General features: G+C 35.1%; 1 protein-coding gene across 3 annotated transcripts in view; it reads left to right on the top strand.

Annotated features, from left to right (window-relative positions):
• The window catches only part of Angpt1 (angiopoietin 1), a 225,511-nt gene that overhangs the window by 149,402 nt on the left and 63,610 nt on the right, over window positions 1-12,499 (top strand). For 2 of the 3 annotated variants that reach the window (XM_076835896.2, XM_076835898.1), the window contains exon 4: window positions 1,176-1,408. In XM_076835896.2, coding sequence (XP_076692011.1) covers window positions 1,176-1,408 — 233 coding nt within the window. The remainder of the gene's footprint in view (window positions 1-1,175; window positions 1,409-12,499) is intronic. The other variant, XM_076835897.2, reaches the window with a different exon arrangement.

Raw genomic sequence — 12,499 nt, 5'->3', positions numbered from 1 at the left:
TTGCCATGATTTCTCCATGTGTATAAAAGATAACCAGATATTACAGCTTGCCCCCTAGTACAGAGTTGGAAAGTTTGACTCTTCAAACACACTCCATTGTACCATTTAAGTATTAAACTTAAAATACTCCCTAGTGTCTTCTTTATGAAAGTTAAGGAAATGACTATTGCTCAGAGTATTAAGTGCCCATTTTGGTATGCTGCATTTGAATAACACCTTGTAAACCAAGGACTGGTTGAACCCTCTGCAAACAGAACTGAGAAAATCAAATAATCCTTTCTCCTGAGGAATAAAGTATATTGAATACTCTATAAAAAATAAATGCTTAAATGCTTTTTATCTCAAGTCAGTTTCTAGGATCCAAGAGGGCTTCTACATTCTCTGTCACTTTCATGTGCAATATACTAGGAGAGGATCATTTAAAGAGCTTTGAGAGGAGGAAGGTTTCTCAGTTAAAGATCACATCACATTGAACAAAGCATCCCAAGTCCTTTTGTAAGATGCTGAGGGGCCTAAAGAAATCTTCCTCTCCTGATTTACATAGTGATGTCGTTAAGCCTCACCTGAAAGAAATTAGTAGTTAACATGATCTGGTATCAAAAACACCAAGGATTTTTGACCTCAGATAGCTAACTTTCTGGTCCTATAGACTCTACATCAAATATACTCTTTCCTCACCGACAAAAACTACTGTGAAATTTAATCAGTTTAAATTATATTTAATTTCAATCAATGTGAAAGTTTCAAAATTCCAAATGAATGAAGAAAAGTAAATGAAAAAGTACATTCTATGTTTTGTTCATATTTTTTCTGAACCATCTTACCTGTTTCTATTAGACCATTACCTTAATGAAAGCTATGTTACAACTTATCTAGGCTATAATTGTCTGAGTCTAAATCAGCAACCCTAGTTATACGAGATCTACCCCAGGAAATTAATTAGACTCAGGAAGCAAATATTACTTTGACAATATCTGGCATTCTTAATAATTCTTTATTTGACATGTCATATGTACAATTCCTATTTTAAACTCTCTAGATTCTTGAGCCTCTTTTAAAAAATAACTTTCATGGTGAAATACCTAGTTTAATTTTCTAATCTTAAATTCAGGAATTAGTTAAATTACTGTTTATTTTTGTATAGTATTTAAAAAATAACTTTCACTTCCTTGTAGTTTATTAGAACATAAAATCTTAGAAATGGAGGGAAAACATAAGGAGGAGTTGGACACCTTAAAGGAAGAGAAAGAGAACCTCCAAGGTTTGGTTACTCGTCAGACCTACATAATCCAGGAGCTGGAGAGACAGCTGAACAGAGCTACCACCAACAACAGTGTTCTGCAGAAGCAGCAGCTGGAGCTGATGGACACGGTCCACAACCTCGTCAGCCTCTGCACTAAAGAAGGTGGTAAGAATTTCTTCCTTGCTTTGGTTTTGTAAATACCTTATTTTATATGAGCAAATAGTTATTAGATACAATCTTCTCTCTAAGGCGTTGATTGCTGTGTGAAAATAGCAAACAGCAGGTGAATTTTTTTTTTTTTTTTGAAATGTATGTGAGGGCTTTTTTTGACAGTTTGTTATGTTCTTAATTTCAGAGAATACATTCCTAAATTCAAATTTGTGAATCCACAATATTTTTTCTAGTAGAGTTTTCTAACTTCTTTTGTTTTTCATCTTTTTTAACCTTAGATAATCTATTGTACCGTCATGGATAAAAATTTGATATTATGATGTTAGACACTTAATCATGTCGGATAGAAATTAGCCAAAGCTAAAGTTTACTTCAGATGGCTGGGAAGAGTTTCAGGAATGTCCCAATTTTAAAGTTAGTATCTTTGAACTGCTGGGGAACTACCAGCTGATGATTTTGTCAATATAGTGGATTTTTAAAGAAGAAAGATCTTATGAAAACTCATATTGCTTACATTTTGGGGAGAGAGATGAGGAAATTAGTGGAGGAAAATGGTGAAAATGGTGCTTTCAAAGGAAAGGAAATTAGGGACAGTGCCCAAAATTAAAATGAATGAGAAAATATGATTATTATTAAAAGTATTTTTTTAAGATCACTTGTCCTTAGTTTTATTCAGGGAAGATTTAACTGAGGTAGCAGGCATATTTTTTTCTAGGACATCTTTGTGATGGTAGAAATTATAATTTTTTTTTATCTCACTAATATCTGGAATCACGTAGCCACTGGAAATATCTGCAGACTTCTCTCTCTTTAGAGTACATCCATCTATTCACCTGTCTACCCACCAATTTTGAATGAGTGCCTCTGGTGTACATCTGTCCATAGATAGCAGAACCTCTTTCCCAAGACCAGTGTGGATCTTCAAAGCATGGGGCTTAAGGTCACCTTCTATAGTGCTACTCTCTAGCCAGCCTTTCTCTGAGTGAAAATGGAATCATAAATGGTGATGAGTGAAAGTTCCAGTAACTTCTGCAAGTTACTGGAGTCATTGAGCTGTGGCTTATAGAACCATCCTATGCTGGCTCATGCATATGCAATGTATACATGGGGGGGGGGGCTCCTTTAATTTAATCATGAACTTGAGTGACATGAAGAATTAGCTCGACTTCAAACTTTCATGTGTAGATATGAATATAGAAGATAACTCTGTATTAAGTGATCGTGTTTTAATGACATTTCACATTTCTCTGTTACACTCCATTACCTTGAGTTATATCTCCTTTAGATAGTCTAAACAAGCCTTTAATATACTTTGTAAAGTAACTTTTTTTTTTAAACAGTGAGTCCCCAGAGCTCCATTTGGGTGTGCTCAGTAATGTGATTGGGAAGGGAAAAACCTGCTAATCAGTCAGAGCCTGCCAAAACCCTGAGTTGAAGCCCACTGGAAGGAAAGCATGGTAGGACTCTGCCAGAGAATTTTAATAGAGCTCATGAGTATTTAGAAATTAAGCATTAATATGAGACATATCTACTCTCATATTGAGATGAATACATTTGGGGAAAAATTGAAAACACATTTTTCTTATCATCCTGAGACTTAAAGCACATGGAGTTGGGTAGTGTTATTTTTTTTTTTTTTTTCCACAATTTTAGAGATGTCAAGCTCTGGTGATTCTCACAGAGCTCATATGTCTGCCTACTTATCATAACCTAACTTCTTTTTTTGAGTATTGTCTAATAAATATGTCTTTAAGCTTTTAGAGGCAGGGAGTGTGATGTTAAAATCAAAATTTCTGCCTAGGTTTGGAGTTTGGGTGTAACGTCAAGCAACCAAGCACTAGTTCGGCTCATTTATTGAACAATTATGATGGCAACGTGATAGTGGTTACCCTTCTCTCCAATCAGGATGTGAGAAAAGTAACTGTGTGTACTCTATGATTTAGCACATACAAAAAACAGTAATAATAATAACACAGACTGAAACTCTCTACTATTCTAGACCTCCTGCTGTAGCTTTTCCTTTTAATATGCAATCGTAAAGCAAATTCTTCTTTAGCTTCAGGGGCTAGACTCTCATGTAAGAGTATTCCCTGATTTTCCAATGAGTTCTGTGCTCTCAGAGCCATAGGTTTTATTTGTTTCTTGTTAATCTTTTGTTTCCTTTAATCTCAGTTAAGTATTCTAACTAAATATTTACTTTAGGACTCACAAGAGACACAAAACTTGGAAGTTTGCTCTCAATAAGGTTTAATCAAGGTGTCAATTATCTGAGATCCTTATTTTTACTGTAGCCATAGTCTTCTCTTGCTGTGAATTTAAAATTTAAAATGGCTAATAGCATAAATAGCAGTTTAAATAGCAGTTACTAAAGAGAACTTTGATTTTATCAAGTCTCTCTTGTATGCCCCAAATGCTATTTATTTATATATTTGTTATTTATCCAAGGATGATTATATGTAAATAATTTACTTTTAAGTTTGTTTGTATGCAAATAGTCCAAAATCAACACACCATCACAAACACACCAAAATTTCTAAAATGTACATTTAAAAGATTTTCTAAAAATATCACAAGTTGTGTCATAGTCCAAAAGACCAAAAGCCAAATATTTTAATTGAAACTAAAAGACTTCTTGTTTCAATTTAACCCAATCATTTGCAAAGAGACCCCTGCACATAATTCATACAACACAAGAGAATAACTTTAGTGAGTTTTCTATTAATGACAATTAATTTAACCTTTATAAAGCTATCTCAGTCTTTATAAAGTCAAGATAATTATGTTTATTTCACCATGATAACTAAATGAGATGTTCAATATAAAAACAAATGGCCAAGTGTTGAGGACACAGTTGACTCATTAAACCTTAATGCCTTCTTTCTCCTCCAAGGAACAAGATTCGATTAACACTCATTAATTCTTCCTATAAACAAAACATTTTTTTGTGGACAATGTGTGAATACAATGCCCTAAAGGGTTTAGCTATTGACAGTCATACAAGAAGCTTCTTTTGCCCTCAGTTTTCTTATTTCTAAAATGTGATCCTCATATTTACTTGATGAGGTTGTGATAGACCATATATATATCACCTTTACCTATCAATTGTATAGCTCAAAATTGCTAAAAATTAATGAATTTTAATTATCTGATCACAAAGAAATGACGTTTATGATATGATGAATATGTTAATAAGCATGATTTGGTCATTACACAATGGGAACATGTATAAAAACATCACATTTTACTTAATAAATACATATAGTTATTATTTGTCCAAAAAAAGAAAAAAATAAAACACCTGAACAAAGAAAGTACTTAATTAACAAAAATACCTATTTTACAAATAATTTTAAAACATTAATAAAAATTAAGAAATAACATCTGTACCTGTTCATAGTAAATACTCAAAATATAGTTTTTTAAAATTTCATTTTCATGCCTTCTAAAGTGCTTATAAAACGTACAAGATAAAGGAATTCCGAGGAAGTAAGTTTGGGCTTGAAATGTACCTTTCCCCAAACATTTTGGTCTAGGAATATAATAAATATATATTGCACATCGAGAGTAACTTTGTGTAGTTCCACAGGATATTTTCTATTAAAATATCTGATGCCATGAAATGCACTTAAGCTAAGTATACCTGATGAACACATTTTCTGAAATAATTTATCAAACTTGACTGTGCATGTTCCAAACAGGCAACAGTGATGTCTTAGGCAAATAGTCATTTTTAACTGAATGTATCCATTTTGTGCAGCTTCCGGGTAACACATTTATTTTTGTCAAACTTTAGTCTGCAAACACTTGGTCGCATTTATTCTTAGAAACATTACCCACTGAAGAAATATGATCCTCAGTGTTATCACAGTGTCAAAGCTTAGCTGATTGCTTCATGCTTTTGGCAATTCACAGTTATTGCTGGAATTGAATAGTTTACATTGATAAAGGCATGGAAACAAGGTTTGGAATTCTTTGGGGGAGTACTGTGACTGTCAAAAGAGTCACTAGTCATCTATGTTCACTGGTGATTAAAACATCATCACATACATTGAACACACACAGGCGAACATCATATTGTGTGACTGAGAATTTAATTCCCAATGAAGTATGCCCACAAGAAATGAAGAAGAAAAAGCAAAAATTAAAAAGAAAACAGTGTTTAGGCTCCATCATAAAATGACACAGACCGAATTTCTCACTGTCCTAATCAGCATGGAGCACATTCCTGCTATACCAAGATGTGATTCATAAATTTATCCATTCATTCAAAAAATAGTTCTGCAACAACTGTTCTGTTTCAGATTCTCTTCTGGGGGGATAAGGATGTTTATCCATTTTCATTTAACAAATATTTGCTAAGTGACTATAGTGTGCCACATATTGGTCAGACCAATGGGAAGGGAAAAAAAGAAAAACAGAGAAAGAAAGAAAGATGTATTTCAGTCTGTGACTTTAAGGAACCTCGAGTCTGATAGGAGAGAAACTGATAAATGACCAATTATATTTCAGAATTCATTGTTGGAGGTGAGCCCAGGGGTTACTGCAGCAGCAAAGTAAACTAAGGGGTATTAAAATTACAGGAAGGACACAGAAATGACTGCAGAATCCAGATTCCATTCAGTCTTCTTGAAGATTTTATTGAATGTTTAATATGATTCTAGCAGTACTTGAATTTTACCTGGATGAACTTAGTCCTCACTCAGCAGCATGAGGGAGCTACCAAGCCCAGAACCATTATATCTTCTGGAGAATTTTCTCAAGGTTGTAAAGCTGGAAAAAAGTCGATCCAGCATAGGCAGGTTGGCTTTGATGGGGAGATGATAGCCAATCCTTTAAAATGAAGAAGGGCACTCCAGGGAGGCCACATACCATGTATATTTTCCAGAAATCCGGAGAGCATGGGGTGGAGGTGGTATAAATAGATGCACAGCTTAAGTCTCAGAATCAAGGGCAGGGGAAAAGATGAGAATAGAGAGAGAAACTGAGGAACATCAAGGAGGAAGCATTTTTGTTTTCTCCTAAAGCAATGAAGAGTCAATATATGAGGATGGCGATAACATATGCATTTTAGAAAAATCACCCTAGTCACAATGTAGGAAGAATGAACTGGAAAATTGAAAATCTTTTGAAAGCAGGGAGACTGGATAGATGTTTTTGCCACTATTTCATTAGGAAAAAAATCTTAGAACAAGCCAGTCTTCTGAGTCATGTGCAAATATTAAATTCATTTAAGATAGGTACTAACTTCCTATGAAATATAAAGAAACTAAGCACCTCTTGGCAAAACATTTCTAAATAACAAACTGTTAGTGAGTAAGTGGGCTGAGACTCTGGGTCCAAATGTACAATCTGGACTCTGTACGTTATATACTGTATTACATTGGAAAGAGAAGGTAAAGTTGATTTCCATTAGGTTCTCAAAGGGATTCCTTAGGAGAGAAATAAGGTCAGAATCAAACAGAGGCAAATGGAAAGTAAATGAGGGAGATTTAAAACTGAAATAATTATAATTCACAATAAACAATGACTTTCTAGAAGTAGGATTAAATACAACTTCCAAATTTCAAGGTTAAGTAACTGACAAGGTGCTGATGACTTTTCAAAAATTGGGAAACAGTATGGAGAGGTGGGACTAAGCAGGAAAAAGAAGGAGTTTAGTTTTTTTTTGTCTATGGACTGATGAGCCTTGGAGTCCAGCAGGCAGAGGAATAGGAACGTGGAGTTCAGAAGAGAAATCTGATTGGTGTGTTCTCAGAAGAAGCAAGTGATAAAATCATTGAAGCTGCAATAAAATAATGACTCCTAACCATATGGAAGGGTCATAAATCCACTGGAGAATCTGACACAACTTGTAGGACATTTCCTTCCCACTTACCTCACACCCTTAATGCAAGACACAGGCACAAATTTGTGTCGTTTTAAAGATTTTAAAGTCCATTTTATAAAATGATACGAGTAAAATCAAAACAGAACAGAAATTTTGTAGTTATTTATGGGACAGACTAAGACAGAGAGAGGGAGAGAGAGAGAGAAGAAAAATTGAATTGGGGGGAAACAGTAGTGAGCAGTGTGGTAGAAAATCAAGTGAAAAGTATTCTTTTCAGCGGCAAGTGAATTTTGGAACTGTGATGTGACCTTTAATAGCAAGACTTAACTGTATGACTCAAATGCATAGGATGAAGACTAAAATGAGTGAGAGGAAGTGAAAACAGAAACCATGATACTCCCAGATTCAAAAAAACTTGGATATAACAGGACAGTAACAGGTTTAGGTAGGTAGGTACACAGGGGAGAGGGACAGGAATAAAGGAAACTTAACAATAAATATCAAGAGACACGTCCATGTTTATGTATTTATTTCCCTACTAAGATATTCAAATTTCAGCTCATAGAATCCTCTGTGAAGTTCATTTCCAAAATTCCTTTACATCATCTGAACGACATAATGACTAATAGTAAAGATTTTTAAGTGATCTACATTATTTGGGCTGAAGGTCTTTCCCAGAGGCTGATTGCAGTGGTATGGGACATTTGATCATTATTTTCTGTCCTCTTCAGAGGGGAAATGAAACATTTGCTTTCTTCCCAGTGCCAAGGAGTCATTTGGCTCTGTTCTCAGAATAATTCTACCATCTGAAAGGAATTTACCTCCTGTGCAGTGTCTATTGAGTTCGAGAAGTGAATTATTCAGTCAAGGAATGAGATAAGTTGAGCTTCAGGTCCCTTGAGTTACGAATGACTTTACAAACATCAGAAACGATGGGAGGAAATTAAAACTCCTTGAATGTCACTCACATCAACATTGATAAAAATGGGAAATATCGTTTTCATTGACCAAGGAAAAGGCTTGTTTTTTTTTCAACCACTTGTAAATGCATAATTTAACATTAGGTAGAAAAAGAAAGAAAAATACAGGAAGTCATCCGCTGAACACCACAGTGAGTACATGTTCCCATTTAATGAGGGAAATGCTTTATCTTGACAGAAAATTCTATGTCAAACATTTACAATTTCCTTAAAATGAACTACACACTATCTAGCACTTCCTTTCATAAAACCCAATGTTAGCTTAAGTGAAAAGGGACTGTTTATTTTTGGAAATAGTATATTTCTCCTTTTTGATGGAGCATGTTATCTGCCTTTTGAAAAATCTTAATTTCTGTAAAAAAAAAATTGTGTGAAGAGTAGATAGCTCAACTAATGATAACAAAATAAAAAATAATACAGTCCTTGACCTCTCCCATGAACTATTTCTAAACCACATCTTTTAGAGACGATTTGGAAATTTGTGGTTAATTCTCATTTAGAATTGGAGTTTCGACTTCAGAACCCAGTTGAACCATCTGCAGATGGATATCTCCTGGTTCCAGCTGAGCCTGGAAGTTACCAAAAAGACCACAAAAAAAGAGTGTTTCTTTGATTACCAAGAGCAAACTCCATTCTTTTTTCTTGTGATTTCATAGCCTGGCTAGCTAAAGAAAAGAAACACAAATAGTTTGAATAAAAATTGAACTAAGTCATTTCCTGGATTCATCCACACTCAAGTCAAATTCTGTAGATATTTTCTAAATCTAAGGACAAAAGGGAACAGCTGGCATTGGTTACAGATAAGTCACAGTATTTACATGGAACCAAATGACACCCAGGATTATTCTCAAAGACAATAAAAAAAAAAAAAAGTTTGTTTAATGTATGTATCTCATGAACTATGGAGTGAAATTTCTTATATTTTAAGGGTAAAAAAATAAGTAAAATCTGAGAAATGCTACAACTGTATATCTGGTTTCAAATGTATACAAATAATATTTATTTTTAGTATAGTATTTTACTGAAAGTCAGTTTAAAGAACATTTATAACTAGTGGTAGAAGGGACTGGGGATGCAGCTCAGTGCAGAGTACTTGTGGAACATGAACTAGGCCCAGGGTTCCCTCCTCAGCACTGCAAAAATAAATAAATGAAACTAGTAATGCAGGACATTTTCAGCTTTCTATGCAAAATCATAATTTATTTACAACTCAAGAACACCAACATTTTAACTAATTTTGAATCTCACCCTATCACTGGCTAGGATTTTGACATTCCAAGTGCGACCATCCCAGAGATAGAGTCATATCAATAAAGAACCTCTCAAGGAAGATCCTCCCCTTTAATGGGTTTACAAAAAACTCAGGTTATTAAATGTAATATCTGTTCAATCAAACCCTTCTTATTTGTTTATGTATCATGTCTTTGCATAAAGTCACAATAATTTTTATTTGTGAACATTCTGGTTTCATAATCAGGATGAGTTCTTTTAGGACAATGAGTTTGAACTTTGGGTTTAGTTTTATGTAGAGATTGAGTTGCAGAGGGAGGGTCGGCCAGTTGTTTAGTGCTCTTGTTCACACAGACACACATATATACACATAAAGCTAGTCTCAATTGTAACTTGGAGCAGCTATGTCTTGGAGCAGCTATGATGGATGCCTTCAGAGTGCAGGAGGCGTTTTGGAAGGAACAGGATTTAGACTATCTGAGTTCTAGTCCTAGCTTTACTACCCAGTGGCTTAACATACCATACCAGATGCCTTAGGGTTTGTCTTGTATCCTAGACAAAACCCCACACTTCATGATCCCTATCAATCTTTCCATACCTTCTCTTGGTTTTGTGCCCTACTATTGCCTCAGGAAGCCCCATGATCACTGTAGAATCCCAGATAGATACCCAACTGGTAATCAAATACTGTTCTTCAAGTATATTACACCACAAGTATAAGAATCAAAGTGACATATTTGTGGTAACAGTAAACCCTCCTTTACTTAAAACTTCCAATGAAAACTTCTGTGTATGTCAGTTTTCAAAAGCATCTGGCAGCTACTTTCTATGCCTACAACATTGACCAAGGACTTTCATTACATTTTTCATAGCTTTAACTAAAATCACTTATTTGTCCCCTCATAATAAGGCACAAAAATATACCCTTTAAACTCTTCCACATGCAGGGGAAGTCTTTTGTGCAAAATCAATACATTTTAGTCAGGCTGAAACATTACATGGAAAATTAACACACATGAGACAGCTGAAATATTTTTGTTCATGAAGTGACTTTCTGAATCAGTGCAAGGGTCATGCAGTATTCACAACTTCCCAACAGGGTGCCCAAAGAGAAAACATAGAAATAAATTGTTTTAGACAGTTTTTTTTTTTTTTTTTCTGCTCTGACTTAAAGACCCAACCAGCACAACTGTAAAGGAGGAAAAGTTTATTCAAGGGCTCACAGTTTCAGAGGTCTTAGTCCATAGAAGAACAGCTCCATTCCTCAGGGAGGAACATCATGGTGGGAGAGTATGGCAGAAGGAAGCAGCTCATATCATGATCAGAAAGCAGAGAGAGAGAGAGAGTTCACTCGCCAGATACAAATATATACCCAAAGCCACACCCCAATTCCCACCTCCTCCAGTTACAACCTACCACTTCAGTTACCACTCAGTTAATCCCTAATAGGGGGTTAAATCACTGATTGGGTTAAGACTCTTACAACCTAACCATTTCTCCTCTGAACCTTCTTGCATTGTCTCACACACGAGCTTTTGGGGGGACACCTCACATCCAAACCTTAACATGAGTATCGAGAAAAATGAGTGATTGCTTGATTAAACAAAGTTTATGTGTAATTCCATTTATAATTTTTTTGTTTTTTCTTGGTTGTTTTAAGCAGTCATAGATATTGAATATGCATTAAATTATACACAAGTCATTTCACATCAGAGGAGTCTTAGAAAGCTTCTTTAGATATACTCATCAAACTCTAGTAGAAACATGTAGAATTACATGACATTTTACTCTTCTGCAAAAAAAAAAAAAAAAGTACCACAAAATTAGAGATCCTGCAATAGCATAGAATGGTTTGCATGTCCACTTAGATTTAACAGTTTATGCATCTTATAAATGTATCTCAATATTATTAAATTTCATATACCTATAATTCATTATATATCATGGATAATACATTCCACATATAATACAGATGTAGTCCTGCACTAGAAAAGTTTTAGGAAAACTAAATCATATTGTGATGATTAATATTTTCATTGTTTTTCCTCATCTTTTCAGAAGAGAAAATTAAATACAATTATTACTTTGTGTAATAATTCAATTTATTATCATCTCTCTGAATTAGTTCCTATCATGACACCCTGGTATCTTTGGGGAAAGAGTATAATTTGTCTATCTTATACAATGCCTAAAGTATTATTTCTTAGTTTGGCCTATTTTTTAAAGTTTACACTCTCTTTCTCTCTCTCTCACACACACACAGACACACACACACACACACACACACACACACACACACACACACAAGCTTTCCATTATCAATTTCTTGTTGTCCTCATGCCAGATACTAGAAGATGAACATAATCACACACATAGTTACACAAACATACACACACATGCCCACTTTCACCTCCCCATCACCTTTCTTCTAAATTCACAGCTTCTAACAACAGTCCATAGGGTCAGAAACCAAGTAGCAGTGCTTATGGGAAACATACCTTAAATTAATGGGCATTAGTCCTAATTCAGTGTGACTTTTAGGCATGGACATTAGGAAATCCAATGTGGATTAATATGAGCAGTCAGAGTGCTCAGGAACCTCTTCATTCATTCTTTTCTTTTCCTTTCTCTTTCTTTTTTTCCTACCTTCCCTCCTTCCTTCATTTCTCTCTCTCTCTCTCTCTCTCTCTCTCTCTCTCTCTCTCTCTCTCTGATGGAGATTGAGCTAAGGCCCTTGAACATGCTGGACATTTCTCCACCACTAAGCTGCACCCCCAGACCCAGGGACCTTTTCCTTCCTAGTCCTCTGATAGCTAGCCTTTGAAGTTGTGGGCCGGCATGGACTCACATCTCTCCTGGGGGTTCCCATCTCCTAGATGATTCCTCTGCCTGTGGTTCTTTTATCTTCATGCCAACATTTTTCCTCTTGTCATTTCTGCCTCCTGTCACTTTCCTATATATCCTGCTTCCACAAGAACCATCGGAACCCATTCAGAATTAAGGCCTGTTGCTGAACCACCCAGGACTCTGGGTGTGACTTTGTCACTC

The sequence above is a fragment of the Callospermophilus lateralis genome, chromosome 16 (assembly GCF_048772815.1).
Source record: "Callospermophilus lateralis isolate mCalLat2 chromosome 16, mCalLat2.hap1, whole genome shotgun sequence".
Taxonomy (NCBI): Eukaryota; Metazoa; Chordata; class Mammalia; order Rodentia; family Sciuridae; genus Callospermophilus; species Callospermophilus lateralis.
Note: the sequence above shows the minus strand (reverse complement) of the source record. Positions and strands in the feature narration are given on the sequence as shown.